Source organism: Lolium rigidum, chromosome 2 (genome assembly GCF_022539505.1).
Source record: "Lolium rigidum isolate FL_2022 chromosome 2, APGP_CSIRO_Lrig_0.1, whole genome shotgun sequence".
NCBI lineage: Eukaryota > Viridiplantae > Streptophyta > Magnoliopsida > Poales > Poaceae > Lolium > Lolium rigidum.
Genome location: NC_061509.1, coordinates 162,242,618 through 162,259,838, shown reverse-complemented (window position 1 = coordinate 162,259,838; position 17,221 = coordinate 162,242,618). Strand labels below are relative to the sequence as shown.

General features: G+C 44.4%; 1 protein-coding gene and 1 non-coding gene across 2 annotated transcripts; both read right to left on the bottom strand.

Moving 5' to 3' along the window:
* Positions 1-4,344: 4,344 nt before the first annotated feature.
* TRNAA-UGC lies at positions 4,345-4,417 on the bottom strand. Its single transcript has one exon. It is a non-coding gene; the product is annotated as a tRNA-Ala (tRNA).
* A 1,107-nt stretch (positions 4,418-5,524) lies between these two features.
* Positions 5,525-12,784, bottom strand: LOC124692520 (UDP-sugar pyrophosphorylase-like). The gene is made up of 17 exons (XM_047225919.1): positions 12,640-12,784; positions 12,036-12,140; positions 11,706-11,822; positions 11,372-11,512; positions 10,626-10,722; positions 9,802-9,929; positions 9,632-9,703; positions 9,453-9,517; positions 9,211-9,271; positions 9,009-9,126; positions 8,606-8,730; positions 8,191-8,267; positions 7,620-7,725; positions 6,938-6,997; positions 6,463-6,543; positions 6,140-6,379; positions 5,525-6,053 (listed from the first exon to the last, which is right to left on the bottom strand). The coding sequence occupies exons 1-17, from the start codon at positions 12,772-12,774 to the stop codon at positions 5,886-5,888; spliced, it is 1,896 nt and encodes a 631-aa protein (XP_047081875.1). The 5' UTR covers positions 12,775-12,784; the 3' UTR covers positions 5,525-5,885.
* Positions 12,785-17,221: the final 4,437 nt, after the last annotated feature.

The following is a 17,221-nucleotide window of genomic DNA, read 5'->3' as shown; positions in this document are numbered from 1 at the left end:
TAGGGAAACACGACCGGTCCTCACCGTTGTACTTGCCTCACCCGATACTGCGATGGAGAAACGACTCGTACTCCTTTTGATGCGAAACCTGTACTCGTCTACGTCATCGCTGTACTCCACACCCTCGAACGTGTACCTCGCTAGAGAAAACGGAAAATCTTTCCCGCAGAAACCAAAAGAGAAATACAAAGCATCAGTGTCTTCTTCCTACCTAATCGTACTTCGTCTTTTACGACGAGGATGGCTTCACACCCCTTCGGACGTGTACCTGCGCTAGAGGAAACGGAAAATCTTTCCAGAGAAACCAAAAGAGAAATACAGTACCGTGCTCCTCTTCCTACCTAACCTGTACTCGTCTTTACTCCGTGGATGTACTTCACACCCCTTCGGACGTGTACCTGCGCTAGAGGAAACGGAAAATCTTTCCGTGATAAACCAAAAGAGAAACACAGCACCGTGCTCCTCTTCCTACCTAACTTCGTACTCGTCTCTACGCCGAGGAGGTACTTCACACCCCTTCGGACGTGTACCCGCGCTAGAGGAAACGCAAAATCTTTCCGGATAAACCAAAAGAGAAACACAAGCATCGTGCTCCTCTTCCTACCTAACCCGTACTCGTCTCTACGCCGAGGATGTACTTCACACCCCTTCGGACGTGTACCTGCGCTAGAGGAAACGCAAAATCTTTCCGGATAAATCAAAAGAGAAACACAAGCACCGTGTTCCTCTTCCTACCTAACTCTGTACTCGTCTCTACGCCGAGGACGTACTTCACAACCCTTCGGACGTGTACCTGCGCTAGAGGAAACGCAAAATCTTCCCGCAGAAACAAACAAGAGAAACTACCTCGTACTCCTCTTGGTTCCGACGCTGTACTCGTCTCTACGCCGAGGAGGTACTTCACACCCCTTCGGACGTGTACCTGCGCTAGAGGAAACGGAAAATCTTCCCAGAGAAACAAACAGAGAAACTACCTCGTACTCCTCTTGCTTCCGACGCTGTACTCGTCTCTACGCCGAGGAGGTACTTCACACCCCTTCGGACGTGTACACGCGCTAGAGGAAACGCAAAATCTTTCCAGATAAACCAAAAGAGAAACACAGTACCGTGCTCCTCTTCCTACCTAACCTGTACTCGTCTCTACGCCGAGGATGTACTTCACACCCCTTCGGACGTGTACCTGCGATAGAGGAAACGCAAAATCTTTCCAGATAAATCAAAAGAGAAACACAGTACCGTGTTCCTCTTCCTACCTAACCTGTACTCGTCTTTACGCCTAGGATGTACTTCACAACCCTTCGGACGTGTACCTGCGCTAGAGGAAACGCAAAATCTTCCCAGAGAAACAAACAGAGAAACTACCTCGTACTCCTCTTGGTTCCGACGCTGTACTCGTCTCTACGCCGAGGAGGTACTTCACACCCCTTCGGACGTGTACCTGCGCTAGAGGAAACGGAAAATCTTCCCAGAGAAACAAACAGAGAAACTACCTCGTACTCCTCTTGCTTCCGACGCTGTACTCGTCTCTACGCCGAGGAGGTACTTCACACCCCTTCGGACGTGTACCTGCGCTAGAGGAAACGCAAAATCTTTCCGAGATAAACCAAAAGAGAAACACAGTACCGTGCTCCTCTTCCTACCTAACCTGTACTCGTCTCTACGCCGAGGATGTACTTCACACCCCTTCGGACGTGTACCTGCGCTAGAGGAAACGGAAAATCTTCCCAGAGAAACAAACAGAGAAACTACCTCGTACTCTTCTTGGTTCCGACGCTGTACTTTTCTCTACGATGAGGATGTACTTCACACCCCTTCGGACGTGTACCTGCGCTAGAGGAAACGCAAAATCTTTCCAGAGAAACCAAAAGAGAAATACAGTACCGTGCTCCTCTTCCTACCTAACCTGTACTCGTCTTTACGCCGTGGATGTACTTCACACACCTTCGGACTTGTACCTGCGCTAGAGGAAACGGAAAATCTTTCCAGATAAACCAAAAGAGAAACACAGTACCGTGCTCCTCTTCCTACCTAACCTGTACTCGTCTCTACGCCGAGGAGGTACTTCACACCCCTTCGGACGTGTACCTGCGCTAGAGGAAACGCAAAATCTTTCCAGATAAACCAAAAGAGAAACACAGTACCGTGCTCCTCTTCCTACCTAACCTGTACTCGTCTCTACGCCGAGGATGTACTTCACACCCCTTCGGACGTGTACCTGCGCTAGAGGAAACGGAAATCTTCCCAGAGAAACAAACAGAGAAACTACCTCGTACTCTTCTTGGTTCCGACGCTGTACTTTTCTCTACGACGAGGATGTACTTCACACCCCTTCGAACGTGTACCTGCGCTAGAGGAAACGCAAAATCTTTCCAGAGAAACCAAAAGAGAAATACAGTACCGTGCTCCTCTTCCTACCTAACCTGTACTCGTCTTTACGCCGTGGATGTACTTCACACACCTTCGGACGTGTACCTGCGCTAGAGGAAACGGAAAATCTTTCCAGATAAACCAAAAGAGAAACACAGTACCGTGCTCCTCTTCCTACCTAACTCCGTACTCGTCTCTACGCCGAGGAGGTACTTCACACCCCTTCGGACGTGTACCCGCGCTAGAGGAAACGCAAAATCTTTCCAGATAAACCAAAAGAGAAACACAGTACCGTGCTCCTCTTCCTACCTAACCTGTACTCGTCTCTACGCCGAGGATGTACTTCACACCCCTTCGGACGTGTACCTGCGCTAGAGGAAACGGAAAATCTTCCCAGAGAAACAAACAGAGAAACTACCTCGTACTCTTCTTGGTTCCGACGCTGTACTTTTCTCTACGACGAGGATGTACTTCACACCCCTTCGGACGTGTACCTGCGCTAGAGGAAACGCAAAATCTTTCCAGAGAAACCAAAAGAGAAATACAGTACCGTGCTCCTCTTCCTACCTAACCTGTACTCGTCTTTACGCCGTGGATGTACTTCACATACCTTCGGACCTGTACGTGCGCTAGAGGAAACGGAAAATCTTTCCAGATAAACCAAAAGAGAAATACAGTACCGTGCTCCTCTTCCTACCTAACCTGTACTCGTCTTTACGCCGTGGATGTACTTCACACCCCTTCGGACGTGTACCTGCGCTAGAGGAAACGGAAAATCTTCCCAGAGAAACCAAAAGAGAAACACAGTACCGTGCTCCTCTTTCTACCTAACCTGTACTCGTCTCTACGCCTAGGATGTACTTCACACCCCTTCGAACCTGTACCTCCGCTAGAGGAAACGGAAATCTTTACAGACAATAGAAGAGAAAACGGAAATCTTTACAAACAATAGAAGAGAAAACGGAAATCTTTACAGACAATAGAAGAGAAAACGGAAATCTTCCCAGAGAATAGAAGAGAAAACGGAAATCTTTCCAGAGAATAAAAGAGAAAACGGAAACTTTACAGACAATAAAAGAGAAAATCAAACAGAAACCTTTCCAAAAGAAATAAAATAGAAAAAAAAAACAACAGTTTGATGCGCCGAAGGCGCCTTGATACTGAGGCGAAGCCGAGCCGTAGCAATCGCTTCGACATATGGGGGTAACGACAAACGGGGACAACGACATATGTCTGCCATTCATTATGTTTATTAATGTTTGATGCGCCGAAGGCGCCTTGATACGAGGCGAAGCCGAGCCGTAGCAATCGCTTCGACATATGGGGGTAACGACAAACGGGGACAACGACATATGTCTGCCATTCATTATGTTTATTAATGTTTGATGCGCCGAAGGCGCCTTGATACGAGGCGAAGCCGAGCCGTAGCAATCGCTTCGACATATGTCATCTCGTAGCACTCGTTGGAATTAAAAAAATTGTAATTTGAAAGTGCTACCTCCCTCCCATTAATTCCCCGTAAAACTCACAGCCCGGAAAGACAAAGGAAAAAGCAAAAAAGAAAGTCCCGCCCAATTTTTTGAAAACGTACTGCGCGCGTAAAGGGAAAAAGAAGATTAACGGGTCCGCATATTGTTAACGGGTCTACCGGCGCGTAAAGGGAAAAAACCAAACCCGGAAAACGATTCGCGTCTTTTCCCGGGGACACGTTCCGCGCGCGACACGTGTCGTCGCTAGAGCGCGCGCGGGGGATGGGTTTTTCCCTTCTCAAAGGTCGGCCTTCGTGTAGTGGCACCCGGTTTCAGAAGGAAAATATCTGACTAGAAAAATCTAATCAAAGATGGGCCAGAAGAAGTGAAGGTGGAGAACATGTGAATTTTTTTTTGAAACGGTGAGAACATGTGAATTTAAACTGTGCTTCAAAGGCAAAACGTTTGCCTAGAAAATGGTCTTTCTGAAGGAAAAGAAACTAAAAATTGGAGATGCGGGGGATCGAACCCCGTGCCTCTCGCATGCAAAGCGAGCGCTCTACCATTTGAGCTACATCCCCGATTATGTTAATTTTGAAATCTTAGCTTATTTGATATTATATAAATTCTGTCTCTTTTCATGGATAAATAATACGAACGCCCATCCCCTTGTGGCGAGTTCATGTAGGTTGAGACATTACGCGCACACCTCAAGGTCCAGACTAGATGAATCAGTGGAACAGCACTTGGTAGAGATTTGTTCACTATCGTCGCAAATTGTTCAGTCGATGAGCGCCCTCTACCGCTGTGGCCCTGTCTGGTTTCATCCTTACCAGTGCTGCTCGGCGAATTCTCGCTGAGAGAGTGGCACGGCATCAAACGACGCGCTTAGTCACCCGCAATGTCCTGCTGAGAATCTGAGATCATAGCGTCCAACAGAAGTCAAGTACCAACGGGGATTAACAGGAAAAGGCTACTGTTCGTCAATCTTGAAACCGAACATTCCAAGACACGAAGGAAGTGAACAGGATGGCTCATCAGCCAGGGTAGCCCTACTGCGTCGAGTCGTGCCCATTAGACCTGCCTGCAACAGTGAAGTGCTGCTCCACTCATCAGCTACACACGGCACAAAACTTGATGTATGCCAATGATGAATACCGAATTTATTTGTTCCCTACTCATATGCTACAGACTATGGTCCTTAATAATGTGAGCACTAAATTCCAGTTTTTCGAAGTCCTGTGATGATGCTGTGAAACCATGAAAACTGAGCTTACGTGTCTCATATGGTTTGTAATAGTACCCATCTGTTTTGTCCAATATGGTTTGCAATACACTGTCAGACATATAAGCGGGTCCTTGCATGAATACAGTAGAAGATATTTACTTCCTTTATGTATTTGTTCGGAAAACATTGATGTTTAGCGTAGAACAATTTGCAGAATTCCTCGAATCTGTTGGGTTAGGTTTTAGATGAGGTTAGTGGACCAGCAAAAGGTGTTCTGTATACGGCTGAGGCACATTGTCCGCCTCCAGATTTCAAGCATCTTTTAACTAGTATTATTTTTCAAAGTATTTATCATTTTATACTCGATTTAATTGCTAGCTATCGGTCTCGTCTTTTATTTTTCAAATCAATTCCAGCAGTATTCAGACAGTTCCACGCGTCACAAAGAGAGACTCCATTATTGAACACAAAAGGAACTACCAATCTTTATTTTCTGTGCAGAGTGTCAAGTACTGTACAAAAAAATAATCAGCCTCAGATACCAACCATATGCAAAAACTATCAATTTCCTTTACTTTAGAGAGACAAGTAAATGGCCACTAGTTACAAATTCACATTAGGAATGGTGAGCTGGTGACTGCCTGGTTGGTGAAGCAGCCCTGCTCCTTATTACCCTTGCAAGTTCAAAGAATGGTTTCAGCTTATTGCTATTATCACACAGTGAACGCCGCCCAATATTAGGAGGACAAGGTATGGTACCCACAACTGTACTATTCCCAGCTGGAAATGGCAGGGACCATGTGTCAACCCGTTATGGTTGTTCATGAACTCAAGCAATGCTTCCCAGGCTCGGTATAGTTCACCTCCAGCTGCTCAACCTTCTCAAACTTGAATCCGCGGATCCTGGTCTCTTCCTTCTCCAAGGTGTCCTTATAGTCGATGTGCCGGATAGGCCAGCCCTTGTTTTCTATGTGACCGGTGACTTTGACCTGTGGTAACAAAGAATTCACCGCTAAGATGACAGTAACCACAGAAATTTGCTAGTTTTCTTTCAGTTACCGGTGTTTCATGTTACCTCTGCTTCATCGACGGAGTTGACAATAAGAGCACCGTCCAAGGAAAGACCGTCGATGATGACGTTCTGGCCATTGATTACCAAAACTGATCTCTGGGATACTGAAGAGTTTCCGTTCACCTTTTGCTTGACGTCCTTCAATGTCAGACCCCACCTCGGGCTCCAGGTTATGCGTGGCCAAACCTCCACCTCTTGACCGTTGAAAGTGCTGATTACGGGGTCATATATTTGTGCACCAGCCTGTAAAAGAAGGGGAGAAAGAAGCTTGTTGAGCTGGAACGCAAGCAAGTTGACAAGGATTAAGTGCCTGCTAATGTCATCACCTTTCTTAAAATAAGGCTGTTTGCCCTGTAGATTGCCATCTCTCCTGAGGTTGCACTGTGAAAAGGATTGCCTTTTGGAACCTACATCAGGTATATTGTAGACTTCTCAAATAAAGAAACACCAAAGCCAACAGCTTAGAAACTGAAGTATGGCTCTCGCATAATATGTGTATAATAGTAACCTACTCCAAATTTTAATTGAGGATAATGACATCAATGTGCATATGAAATACAAATGGCACCATAAGAGTGAAGAGGATCTTTAGTTCTCGGCGTGTCACAATAAGGCAAAGTCAGTACTGACAACTAACATGGCTATCAGGATACATACTTTAACTTGGATCACAATTCTTCAATATGACCATAAATTCAGAGCAAGCCCTCTTCCAACCAATCATAAATGCTTCATACGCAGGTTTAGACGTATATGTGATGCAAAATACATAAAATTCAGTGTAAAGGGAAGAAATCATACTTTAGCTGCATCTTCAGGATTGTTCTTTACAGGAGCATATGCAAGCCAAGTATCCATCACCTACATTGAAAAAGGGCAAGGAATTAGAACAGAACAGTAAGGACATGAAACCTAATCACTCAAGAGAGAACTTTCTTCTTTTGCATCTGATTCATATATACCAAATTACTAATAGGATCAATGTAAGGACCATGTATAGTTATGATGCCATCCCTGTAAGAAAACAAAATCAGCTGTATGATTGTACGTGCCTACTTCTATAAGCATGTGGGTGGTTTACTGTTCGTTCCGTAGGGAAGGTATACAACTCTGCGGTACGAAACAAGATGGTCTCAACATAGATCATACAGATGTAATACTAACTTCTGTGAAGAGACTACAGCTAACACAGATAATCCGAACCCCCTCTCATCTATGGGGCATACAAAGTTCACCAATTTGAGTCTGCAGATCTGATATGTAGGTGTTGACTGCATACCTAATTACATACACCAGCATTACTTATGATCAGATTCACGATGTCCAACATAGTAGGATTTGGAAAGACCAAATTTGAAGGAAGTACTAGGAAGCAGCAACATGCTTCTTGTGCAAGATATATAATCAAAAAGTTATAGTCGGTCAGCTAAGAAAAAGAAAAGCATTCTTTCAAGGGAGGCCTCAGCTGTAAGATGTTCCTTACCGTAAAACCAACTTTCGCAGTTGGAGGTAGTGTTTTTGGATAGTCTTGCATCATGCACTCAAGACGAGTGGAGGATTTGAATGCTGTCTTGGTAGAGTCAGTATACCTAAATTGAGAAAATGATGAAAGTAGAATAAAATTAGAATAAAGTACTCCAAGTTCTGGTCAACAAAACTGACAATATCACATCAGGATATATGAACAGACTTCGATATTATTAAAAATAGTACTTCTGAGATAAGTTGTAAACTCTTAAATCAATGATGCAACTAAGAAGATAGTATGAAAACACATGTTATCAGGCAGATAAGATAACTTTATGTACACCGATGAATCGATATCAAAGAGAGGAATTTTTAACAGCAAGTGCTGCATAATGCAAAAAAATATAAACACTAATAATTAGGTTAAAAAGAGGAAGAGAAAAACCAGGAGCAAGTTCATTCTGCAACCTTAAATGACCACTGACAGAAACAGCCCTCAAAAACTGAACTGAAAGTGGATAGATACTTGTTGCAATAATTAGCATTGTAAATATAAAGTCCTTGGAGAAAATGGGCTGAATAATTACTTTGGATTTACAAATTCAGAAATGGCACCATGTGTTTTCTTGAGCTCCTCAATGTACGGCCCAAGCTCCAGTATCAACTGCAAAAGGGCAGCATATAAAGTCAGCATAAAAAAAGGAAGCTCCAAGATATTATGCATACAAAAGCTCACAAGAGAGTGTTGTTCATTTTCAGAACAATGGAGAACATGTAAAATATTAATCCAGTTATACTAAAATTTATGACAGCAACACCTATGGTATCTGACTGTAGTGTTTTTTTTTACATGTATGTCATTGTGGTGTTGATACTAAACTAAAAGATCACACTAATGATCTTAATTAACAGGTTAACCGCCATATTTTCAGTATTTAAGACCTAATGAAGCAAAAAAATCATTAGGAAGACAAATCTCAAGTGTTTTAACATAACTGTTACCTGGTTTATATTTCCAGGGTATGGTGAGTAGCCTGTTTCACTATTTGCATCTCCATCAGGATGCCCAGTTGCACGAAGGAGTGGATCAAGTTGATTGTACTCAACATTGATCACCATTGTTCTACCTACACATAAGAACAAATCCAAGTCAATTTGACAGAACAAATAGTTGAACATAAGTGAAAAAAACGTGTGAAAATGCCTTCTTCTGTCATAATCGTAGATTAATGGACAGTACAGAACAAGCTGAACAATAGCGATAGCATAAATATGTTTGAACAACGATGGAATTTTTATTGATTTCCGCCATACTGGTCTACTCTAGAATCACTATTTGATTCGCAACATATTGTCCACCTATCAGGAAAGCTCACATGAAATGAGGTGAATATAGCAAATTTACCATCAACATGTGTAAGTTTGGTTATTCCACCAATGGCTTCCTTTGCCTTTCGAGGAACTGCAAGAGAATTAACATTGTATCCCTTTGTAGCACTGACACCTAACGCTGATGGTATTGCCTACAAAAAGATGGTAGAACTAAGTTCCCAGTTCCCTAAGTGTTTTCCCAATCAAAATACAGTCAAAAAGGGCATTGTACAAACATTGAAGAGCAACCCATTTGTGTCCTGGAAAAAGAGAACCCATTTCCGCCCTTTACTCTTCCTGTAAAAAAAAGTGAAGTATCAGAAAACAATGTTCATAAAATCTACGTGTACGTGGTTGATCTTTGATTGATTATGCTTTACTAATATTTCAGTTAACAGTTATTTTTCTTCAAACAAGCCAACTTTTCTGATGAGAAAGTTTCTTGAATGAGAAACACCTCTTGAATCAACAGGCATACCATTGCTCAAGTAAACCACTTGAATAAAGAAGAGAATGAACATCTCCATGCCCATGTGGCTTTGTCTGCCAATCACGAAACAGAATTAAGACAAGTGCAAACTCAAGAAGACAAAAACAACAATAAGACGTCACACACTTTAAACCCCAGTATTAATGATCAGTCTAACAAGTTAGCACCTGGATCCTGTACTTGTCATTTGGATCTAATGCAAGCCTTGCATCATTGTCCGCTAGACATGCCACTTTTTCCTGAAACAAATAAGAATCAATCAGCACCAATAGTAACAGCTGTATATGTTTTTTGCCCCTAAGAAGCACATAGTATAAAAAACAAAATAGACAGCCACCTGCTTTAGAATTTTGACTTGTGATGGTTCCATTCCAAAATAGGAGTTTGATTCCAAAAGCTTGATGGTCAGTGCATTTGTATCATCCGAAGTCATAATAACAAATGGGATCTTCGTATCACATCCCCCTGCACACTCAAAGAATGAATATTAATCAGTTAACGCAATGTCAGAATTTTAAAATCATGCCAGATGAGCCATTTACAACAAACGCAAAATTTTATGTTTCTTTATCCAACATGTTCTCTAAAGTTCTATAAGGTTGGGAAAAGGAGAGGTGCAATTCTATACTATCAGTGCGCGGATAGAATTAGAAATCAGATACCAAGGAAGCCTGGTTTAATAGTAACTTATCTTATCTTATTCAGTTCTTTAACTTGGCCTAAGTACATCTTGGTCTAGTTTAAGTACAAATTAGTTGTATAAATACAAAGTTGCATTAGGTGATACATATTTCAGTGTCAACATTTCTTTACATGATAACAACAGCCATTCAAGTTACTTCTACAACCTCAGGTTAGCTCATTCAGGCCAGTCACACCAACCAACAGGAAACATAGCAGAGAAATACTTCCAACATCATTGTTGTAAAAACTGGTAGTTTGTTTCAAGAAAAATTTCAACTAAAGCAAGCCAGTGCCTACTGCGAGAATCAAAATATTATTAACAAGTTAGAAAACATTTGGTACTAAAAACAATGAACAACGAAAAGTATCATAGGAAATATATAAAAAGTATCAGTGAGAAAATAATCAACGATGACAGAAATCATAAAAATTCTAGCAAGTGACTAATAGATTGCACATGTACCATAGTCTACGTACCTTCCAGTTTGCAGCTGGCCTCTTGTAAAGCCAGGATAGACTCTATGTAATGTTGAAGATAACATTTCCCAGTGGTTGTTTCCCTGGGGAGTGCTACCTGTGCAATGAAATAACTAATAAAATCAGTGAGATGGTACTTTCATAAGCTTTGCTTGAAGTCAAGATCATTCAACAAAACCATATATGTCCACAGGGAATGATTTACATGTTGCTACCAAGCAATAAGACTAATGAAATTATCTGTACGATAGTCTTAAAAGTTGATAATGGGCTCCAAAGGCCAAAGCTAGTGATACTCAAGCGTTCTTAATCCTATCCTAATTAAAAGTCTGTGCACCTTATTGGTTTGTGAAGATGGATTTCAGTATTTCTTATTGTTCATTGTACATCCGTAAATTTTGCTCTGAGCAGAGTTTTATGTTCTATGTCTGGCATGATGTGCGGTAGTGCTAACCAGCAAATGCAAAAGAAGAAAAACTATAGCATAAACATAGGGTGTGAAAGTGGAAGTATTCTAATAAAGCAATCAATACCGCAGCTGCATGACAGCAGAACACTAGATCTACTTAGAGCATCCGCTTCCTTAGCATTCCAAAATTAAGCGCTTCCTTAGTATTCTAATTAATGGATGCCTGCCTGCTCCCATGGTAAATTATGAATGAAAAACTTCAACTGTAATACGGTCACATGACAATCTTTCCAATTCTTGGCTATAAGTTCTGCATTAGGAACTCAAGCCACATTACCTTAATTCCTTTGTAACCAAGTCTTTCACCAAGACCACCAGCAACAAGAACAAATGCAGCATTGCGTGCTTCTTTTACCCCAGCTGCTTCCAACGACAGGAAGTTATCATCACCAAAGGTCAATACTTCCCCTGAGGGAACCTGAAAATACAACCATGCATTTCTTTCAGATAATACAGGAGGAGGCATATCAGTACACAATGGTTCAGAGCAGAAAAAAGAAGAAGCAATCAAGAATCTGGAATCGACAGTTGAGATCATATACAACACAAGAAAGCGCATTTGAAGACAGCCCAACAAATTCATGAAAAAGGGCGCATGGCAATGGACTTACAGAAGGCGTGAAACCATCGTATGGATTTTGCCCTGCCTTGGAATCCGCTAAAAGCTTTTTGGCATTCTGGATGTATGATGCCAGCCCACCAGGATAGCTTGAATGCAACCGACAGACCTATACAGTGGAAACTTTAGCAGGAAAAGAAACAATCTTAAATATGAAACTTGTTAACTTCCAATAGAAATCTAGTAGCAGACAAGTCCTTTATCGTATTAAAACTTGTCACAATAAAGTAGGTGTATCTTCTGGTAAGGGTCTCAGTGCAAAGAACTATGAATCCATGTGACACTGGTGCTGAAATAGTCCACGGATACAGCAAAGACAAACCTGGTCAAAGAAGCTCTTCTTCTTGTCATCATCAACACCCGGTTCCGGCCAGTGTTCAAACAGGTGCCCCTGGCCTTCATTCAGCAGCATCTTGGCAAGTTCAACCTACAACCACCAGGCAACAGGTATTGCAGAAAACTCAAGCTCAAACAATGTGCGCTATAATCCACCGAAATTCCATGAATGAACTGCCACTTGTACACACAAATCAAAGAGCGTAACGTATGCTCGGTCAAGCCAATGTTCAGAATCTAGCAGGATGAGAGTACAGTAGGGACAGAATCGCATTCCAGGAAGCTCTGCTAACTTTGCAGCAGGTGAGGGCGGGTGGGCCGGGCAAGGCAAGGCAATCAGCATCACCACGTGAGGGAACTAAGCCGAGGCAGTAGTTAGCCGTACCAGCGTTAAATTATTGTGTGCATCAGATAGTGCGAACTCCACTATCAGCATCTTGCGATTACATCGTGTGAACTACTGTAAAGTACCGAAAAGGCACTGGATTTGCAAGGTGGGGTTCGAGAGCGGAAGATGATATGGCAGCCGCATACGGCTACTGGTACCAGTAGTGGTAGGAGTGCAGGAAGTGGCAGCGGGGTTTGGTTACCTGGTCGTGGGAGAGGAGGCGCAGGTTCCGCCGCAGCGCGGGCGACGGCTGGGCCCACTCGTCGTCGCCGCCGCCGCCGGAGATCCCGACCGCGGCCACGGCCTCAGCCGCCGCGTCGACGGCGCCGGAAGCCATCGCGCGAGGAGGAGCAGGACGGAGAGGAGGCAGACGGGGACGGAGATGCGGTGGTCTGTGGCTTGTCTTGCCGTTGTCACGGGGCGAACCGTTTGTTGCTGCGGTGGCGTCGGCGGTTCCGTGGGAAGGATGGCGACTTCAATGGCGAGATTGATGAGTCAGAGAGAGTTGGTTGGTTGGACGGAACGGGACGGGCACGTGGGGCCCGGCTGTCAGAATCGTGCAGTTTTGTCCGAGAGCTCCACTCGGCCGAGAGCGAGAAGAACAATAGCATAGCCGGCAACCGGCTATAACAATTTGTCACATTATCTATAGTTAACTTATAGCTAACATATACAATAGTAAGCTATAAAAAGTGTAGTACTTTTACAATACATGACCCACATTTTAGTCTCACATAGTGCTTAGGAGCACGTGCTAGAGCTGGCTATTAGATAAGAGCCCACTTCCCTTCTCTCTCCTAACCTCTCTCCTCCAACTAAGCAAACTTATAATATTTTATCTCTTATAACCAGCTGACTATACCTTATTGTACTTGCTCTGATGAGGCGGGCCACCAGGCGTGTGATCCCTGAACGCCGCCAATTGCCATGTTGTGCTCCCTGAACGCGGCGGAGTGCAGGTCAACGATGGCCGAGGTCGTGGAGACGCTCAGGTTTGGAGGAGGCGCTGAAGATTTAGTAGTGGCCGAAAGGAGACCGGTGGTGCCGTGGTGGCATCCGCTAGACACAACAACGTCGGCTCGTCGCTTCCTCCGTGGCGGCGCAGAAGGTTCCCAACCCGTCGCCGTCGCTGCACCGATGGCCGGGAAGAAGATAACCGGCATCGTCGGCTCAATGGTGTGGACGTAAGTTTAAGCTAGTTATCAAGGGGGTGCTTTTCACCAACATTAATGGCAGCGTGATCGGCCAATTGGACCTTCTTCATCTTAGTTGAACTTTTAATCCTTTGTTGAACACTCTCTTTGAAAGTATAGAGATGGTAAACCTAGAGGGGGGGTGAATAGGTTTCTACAAGTTTTAATTCTTTCTTTGCAATATTAGGCTTTGCGAAATATAAAGGTGAGCCTAATGCAAACTAGGTGAAGCAACCTATATGAGGATACAACTAACTCGAGCACGAAGGCTCTCACAAGCAGTTAAATCACAAGTAAGGAGTTCGGTTAGAGATAACCGATAGCACGCGGAGACGAGGATGTATTCCCGTGTTCCCTTGCTTTGCAACAAGGTACGTCACGTTTGGAGGGGTGGAGGTCCCACGAAGGATTCCCCACGCCACGAAGGCTCACCCTATTCTCCGGAGCCTATCCCACGAAGGAATAGCTCACTCACTTGTGGTAGACTTTGAGGTAGCCTCCAAACCTTCACAATCTTGCCCGGAGAAAATCCACAGCCCGGATGCTTCGGACTCCTTCTTGCCCACCTAGGGTTTCCAAGGAACCCTAGGAAGCAAGCTTCTCGATGAATACAAGGGGGAATGAGATTTGGCTTGGTAGAACAAGAGATCGGGTCCTCCTCTAGCGATTTCCGGAGGGATTTGAGTTTGGGTGGAGGAGGAGGTAGATCTGAGGCTTTTGGTGTTTCTAGCAATGGAGTAAGAGAGAGAGAGCTCAAGAACAGCTTGTAGTGTAGTGCCTAACTGTTCAGAGGTAGGAGAAGGCTTATTTATAGTGTTCTTCGAAATATGGCCGTTGGTCACTTGCCACCTCATCTTTTTCCTCGAGAATCCCGGTTGACCGGGCCACAGACCGGACAGCCCGGTGGTGAGGCCGGTCAGACCGGACCAGCGACCAGACGCCCTTTGATGGTCCAGGAGCTCCTCCGGTTGGCGGCCGGTTGGCGCCCGGTTGGCGACCGGTCGACCAGGCCGTGCGCCGGACTCGCCGGTCTGTAGGCCGGTTGACCGGTCGGCAACCGGATTTGCCGTGTTCTCGTGTGGAGCCCGGTTGGCGTCCGGTCGACCGGGTCGTGCGCCGGACTTGCCCCGTTGGCGACCGGTTGACCGAGCCGTGCGCCGGATCGGCTGGTTGCTTGGCTCGGTTGGACCGGGCTGCAGACCGGATTTCTGCTGTAGACCCCTTTTCGATTGTTGTTGAAGTGGGGGGTCTCCTTTAGCCTTCTTATTCCTTTGATACACCATTTATGCCTCATTGCCTAATACCTGAGATTACCCTTACAAACATATTAGGCCAAATACTCTAGCACGGTGTCATTGTTACCAAAATAATGGATAAGGGTAAAATACCCTTACAATCTCCCCCTTTTTGGTATACGATGACAAACCGAGCTAGAGTCACAAATAGATATTATGATAAGCTCTAAACCTTGATTCCATATAAGATATTACGACAGACTCTCCCATAATGTGTGCACTTGGAGAATTTGCGTTTGAATGCAAAGTGCACCATTTGTGGAACATGAGAAGCTCCCCCAATATCTTTAGGAAACAAGCATGGTATGGAGATGTGCATATCAAGATATATAAACATAGCACACATAATCATCCTAACATAGAGTAGCACATATAATAGTCGTCCATACACATCCATACACGAATTATTGGAAGTAGCAAATGGTTCTTGAAAAACTCAAAGCAAATAAGCACAAGCCATATAAAATCCAAATAAAGCAACTCCCATGGCTTGTGACAATCAAAGAACCCCGTGGTCCTAGACTCTACTCTCTTCTCCCCCTTTGGCATCGGAACACCAAAAAGGCGAAGAAAAGAGGAGAGATGCTATCGCACCCATCAGTAGAACTCATGCCCGGTCGACCAGGAACTCTCGCCATCGCCGCGTGCAGCCGCATCATCCTCATCCTCATCACCATCATCATCAGCAGGGGTAGGAGCACGAGCAGTCCTAGGTGGGAGGGTGATGTCTACGGGTGCTTCTATTCTTGTAGACAGTGTTGGGCCTCCAAGAGCAGAGGTTTGTAGAATAGCAGCAAGTTTCTCTTAAGTGGATCACCCAAGGTTTATTGAACTCAGGGAGGAAGAGGTCAAAGATATCCCTCTCATGCAACCCTGCAACCACAAAGCAAGAAGTATCTTGTGTCCCCAACACACCTAATAGGTGCACTAGTTCGGCGAAGATATAGTGAAATACAGGTGGTATGAATAAGTATGAGCAGAGAGTAACGGCGCGTGAAAAGTGCTTGCCGGCGTGTGGTTGATGGTGGTAATATTGCAGGAAGTACAGATGCGAGAAAACAAGAAACAAGCAGCGATAGCAGATATTTAGGAACAAGGCCTAGGGATCATACTTTCACTAGTGGACACTCTCAACATTGATCACATAACAGTAATAAATAGATAAATGCTAGACTCTACACTCTCTTGTTGGATGATGAACACCACTAACTCAGTAGGATTACACGAACCCTCAATGCCGGAGTTAACAAGCTCCACAATATTCGATGTTCATGTTTAAATAACCTTAGAGTGCATGACAGATCAACATAACCAAACCAAGTACTAACATAGCATGCACACTCGTCACCTTCACGCTACGAAAGGAGGTATAGATCACATCAATACCATCATAGCAATAGTTAACTTCATAATCTACAAGAGATCACAATCATAGCCTACGCCAAGTACTACACGATGCACACACTTGTCACCATTACACCGTGCAGGAGAAATAAACTACTTTAATAACATCACTAGAGTAGCACACAGATAAATTGTGATACAAAACACATTGCAATCATAAAGGGATATAAATAAGCACTTCACTATGCCATTCATAACAGTGAATAAGTATTCTGTGAAATATAGCCTAAGAGACCCACACGGTGCACACTGTCACCTTTACACACATGGGACAAGGAGTCTCCGGAGATCACATAAGTAAAACCCACTTGACTAGCATAATGACATCTAGATTACAAGCATCATCATATGAATCTCAATCATGTAAGGCAGCTCATGAGATTATTGTATTGAAGTACATAGGAGAGAGATTAACCACATAGCTACCAAGCATGCCCCGAGCCTCGATGGAGAACTACTCCCTCCTCATGGGAGACAAGCAGCGTTGATGAAGATGGCGGTGGTGTCGATGGAGGAGCCTTCCGGGGCACTTCCCCGTCCCGGCGGCGTGCCGGAACGGAGACTCCCGTCCCCGGATCTTGGCTTCGCGATGGTGGCGGCTCTGGAAGGTTTCTCGTACCGTGGCTTTTTTTCGTATCGATGTTTTAGGTCAGGGACCTTTATATAGGCGAAGAGGCGGCGTCAGAAGGTCAACGAGGCGACGACACAACAGGGGGGCGCGGCCCCCCCTTGGCCGCGCCGGCCTATCGTTTGGTGGGCCTCGTGGCCCCCTCCGGCGGCTCTCGGGTGTTCCGGAAGCTTCATGCAATCCTAAGATGTTGGGCGTTGATTTCGTCCGATTCCGAGAATATTTCCTTACTAGGATTTCGAAACCAAAAACAGCAGAAAACAA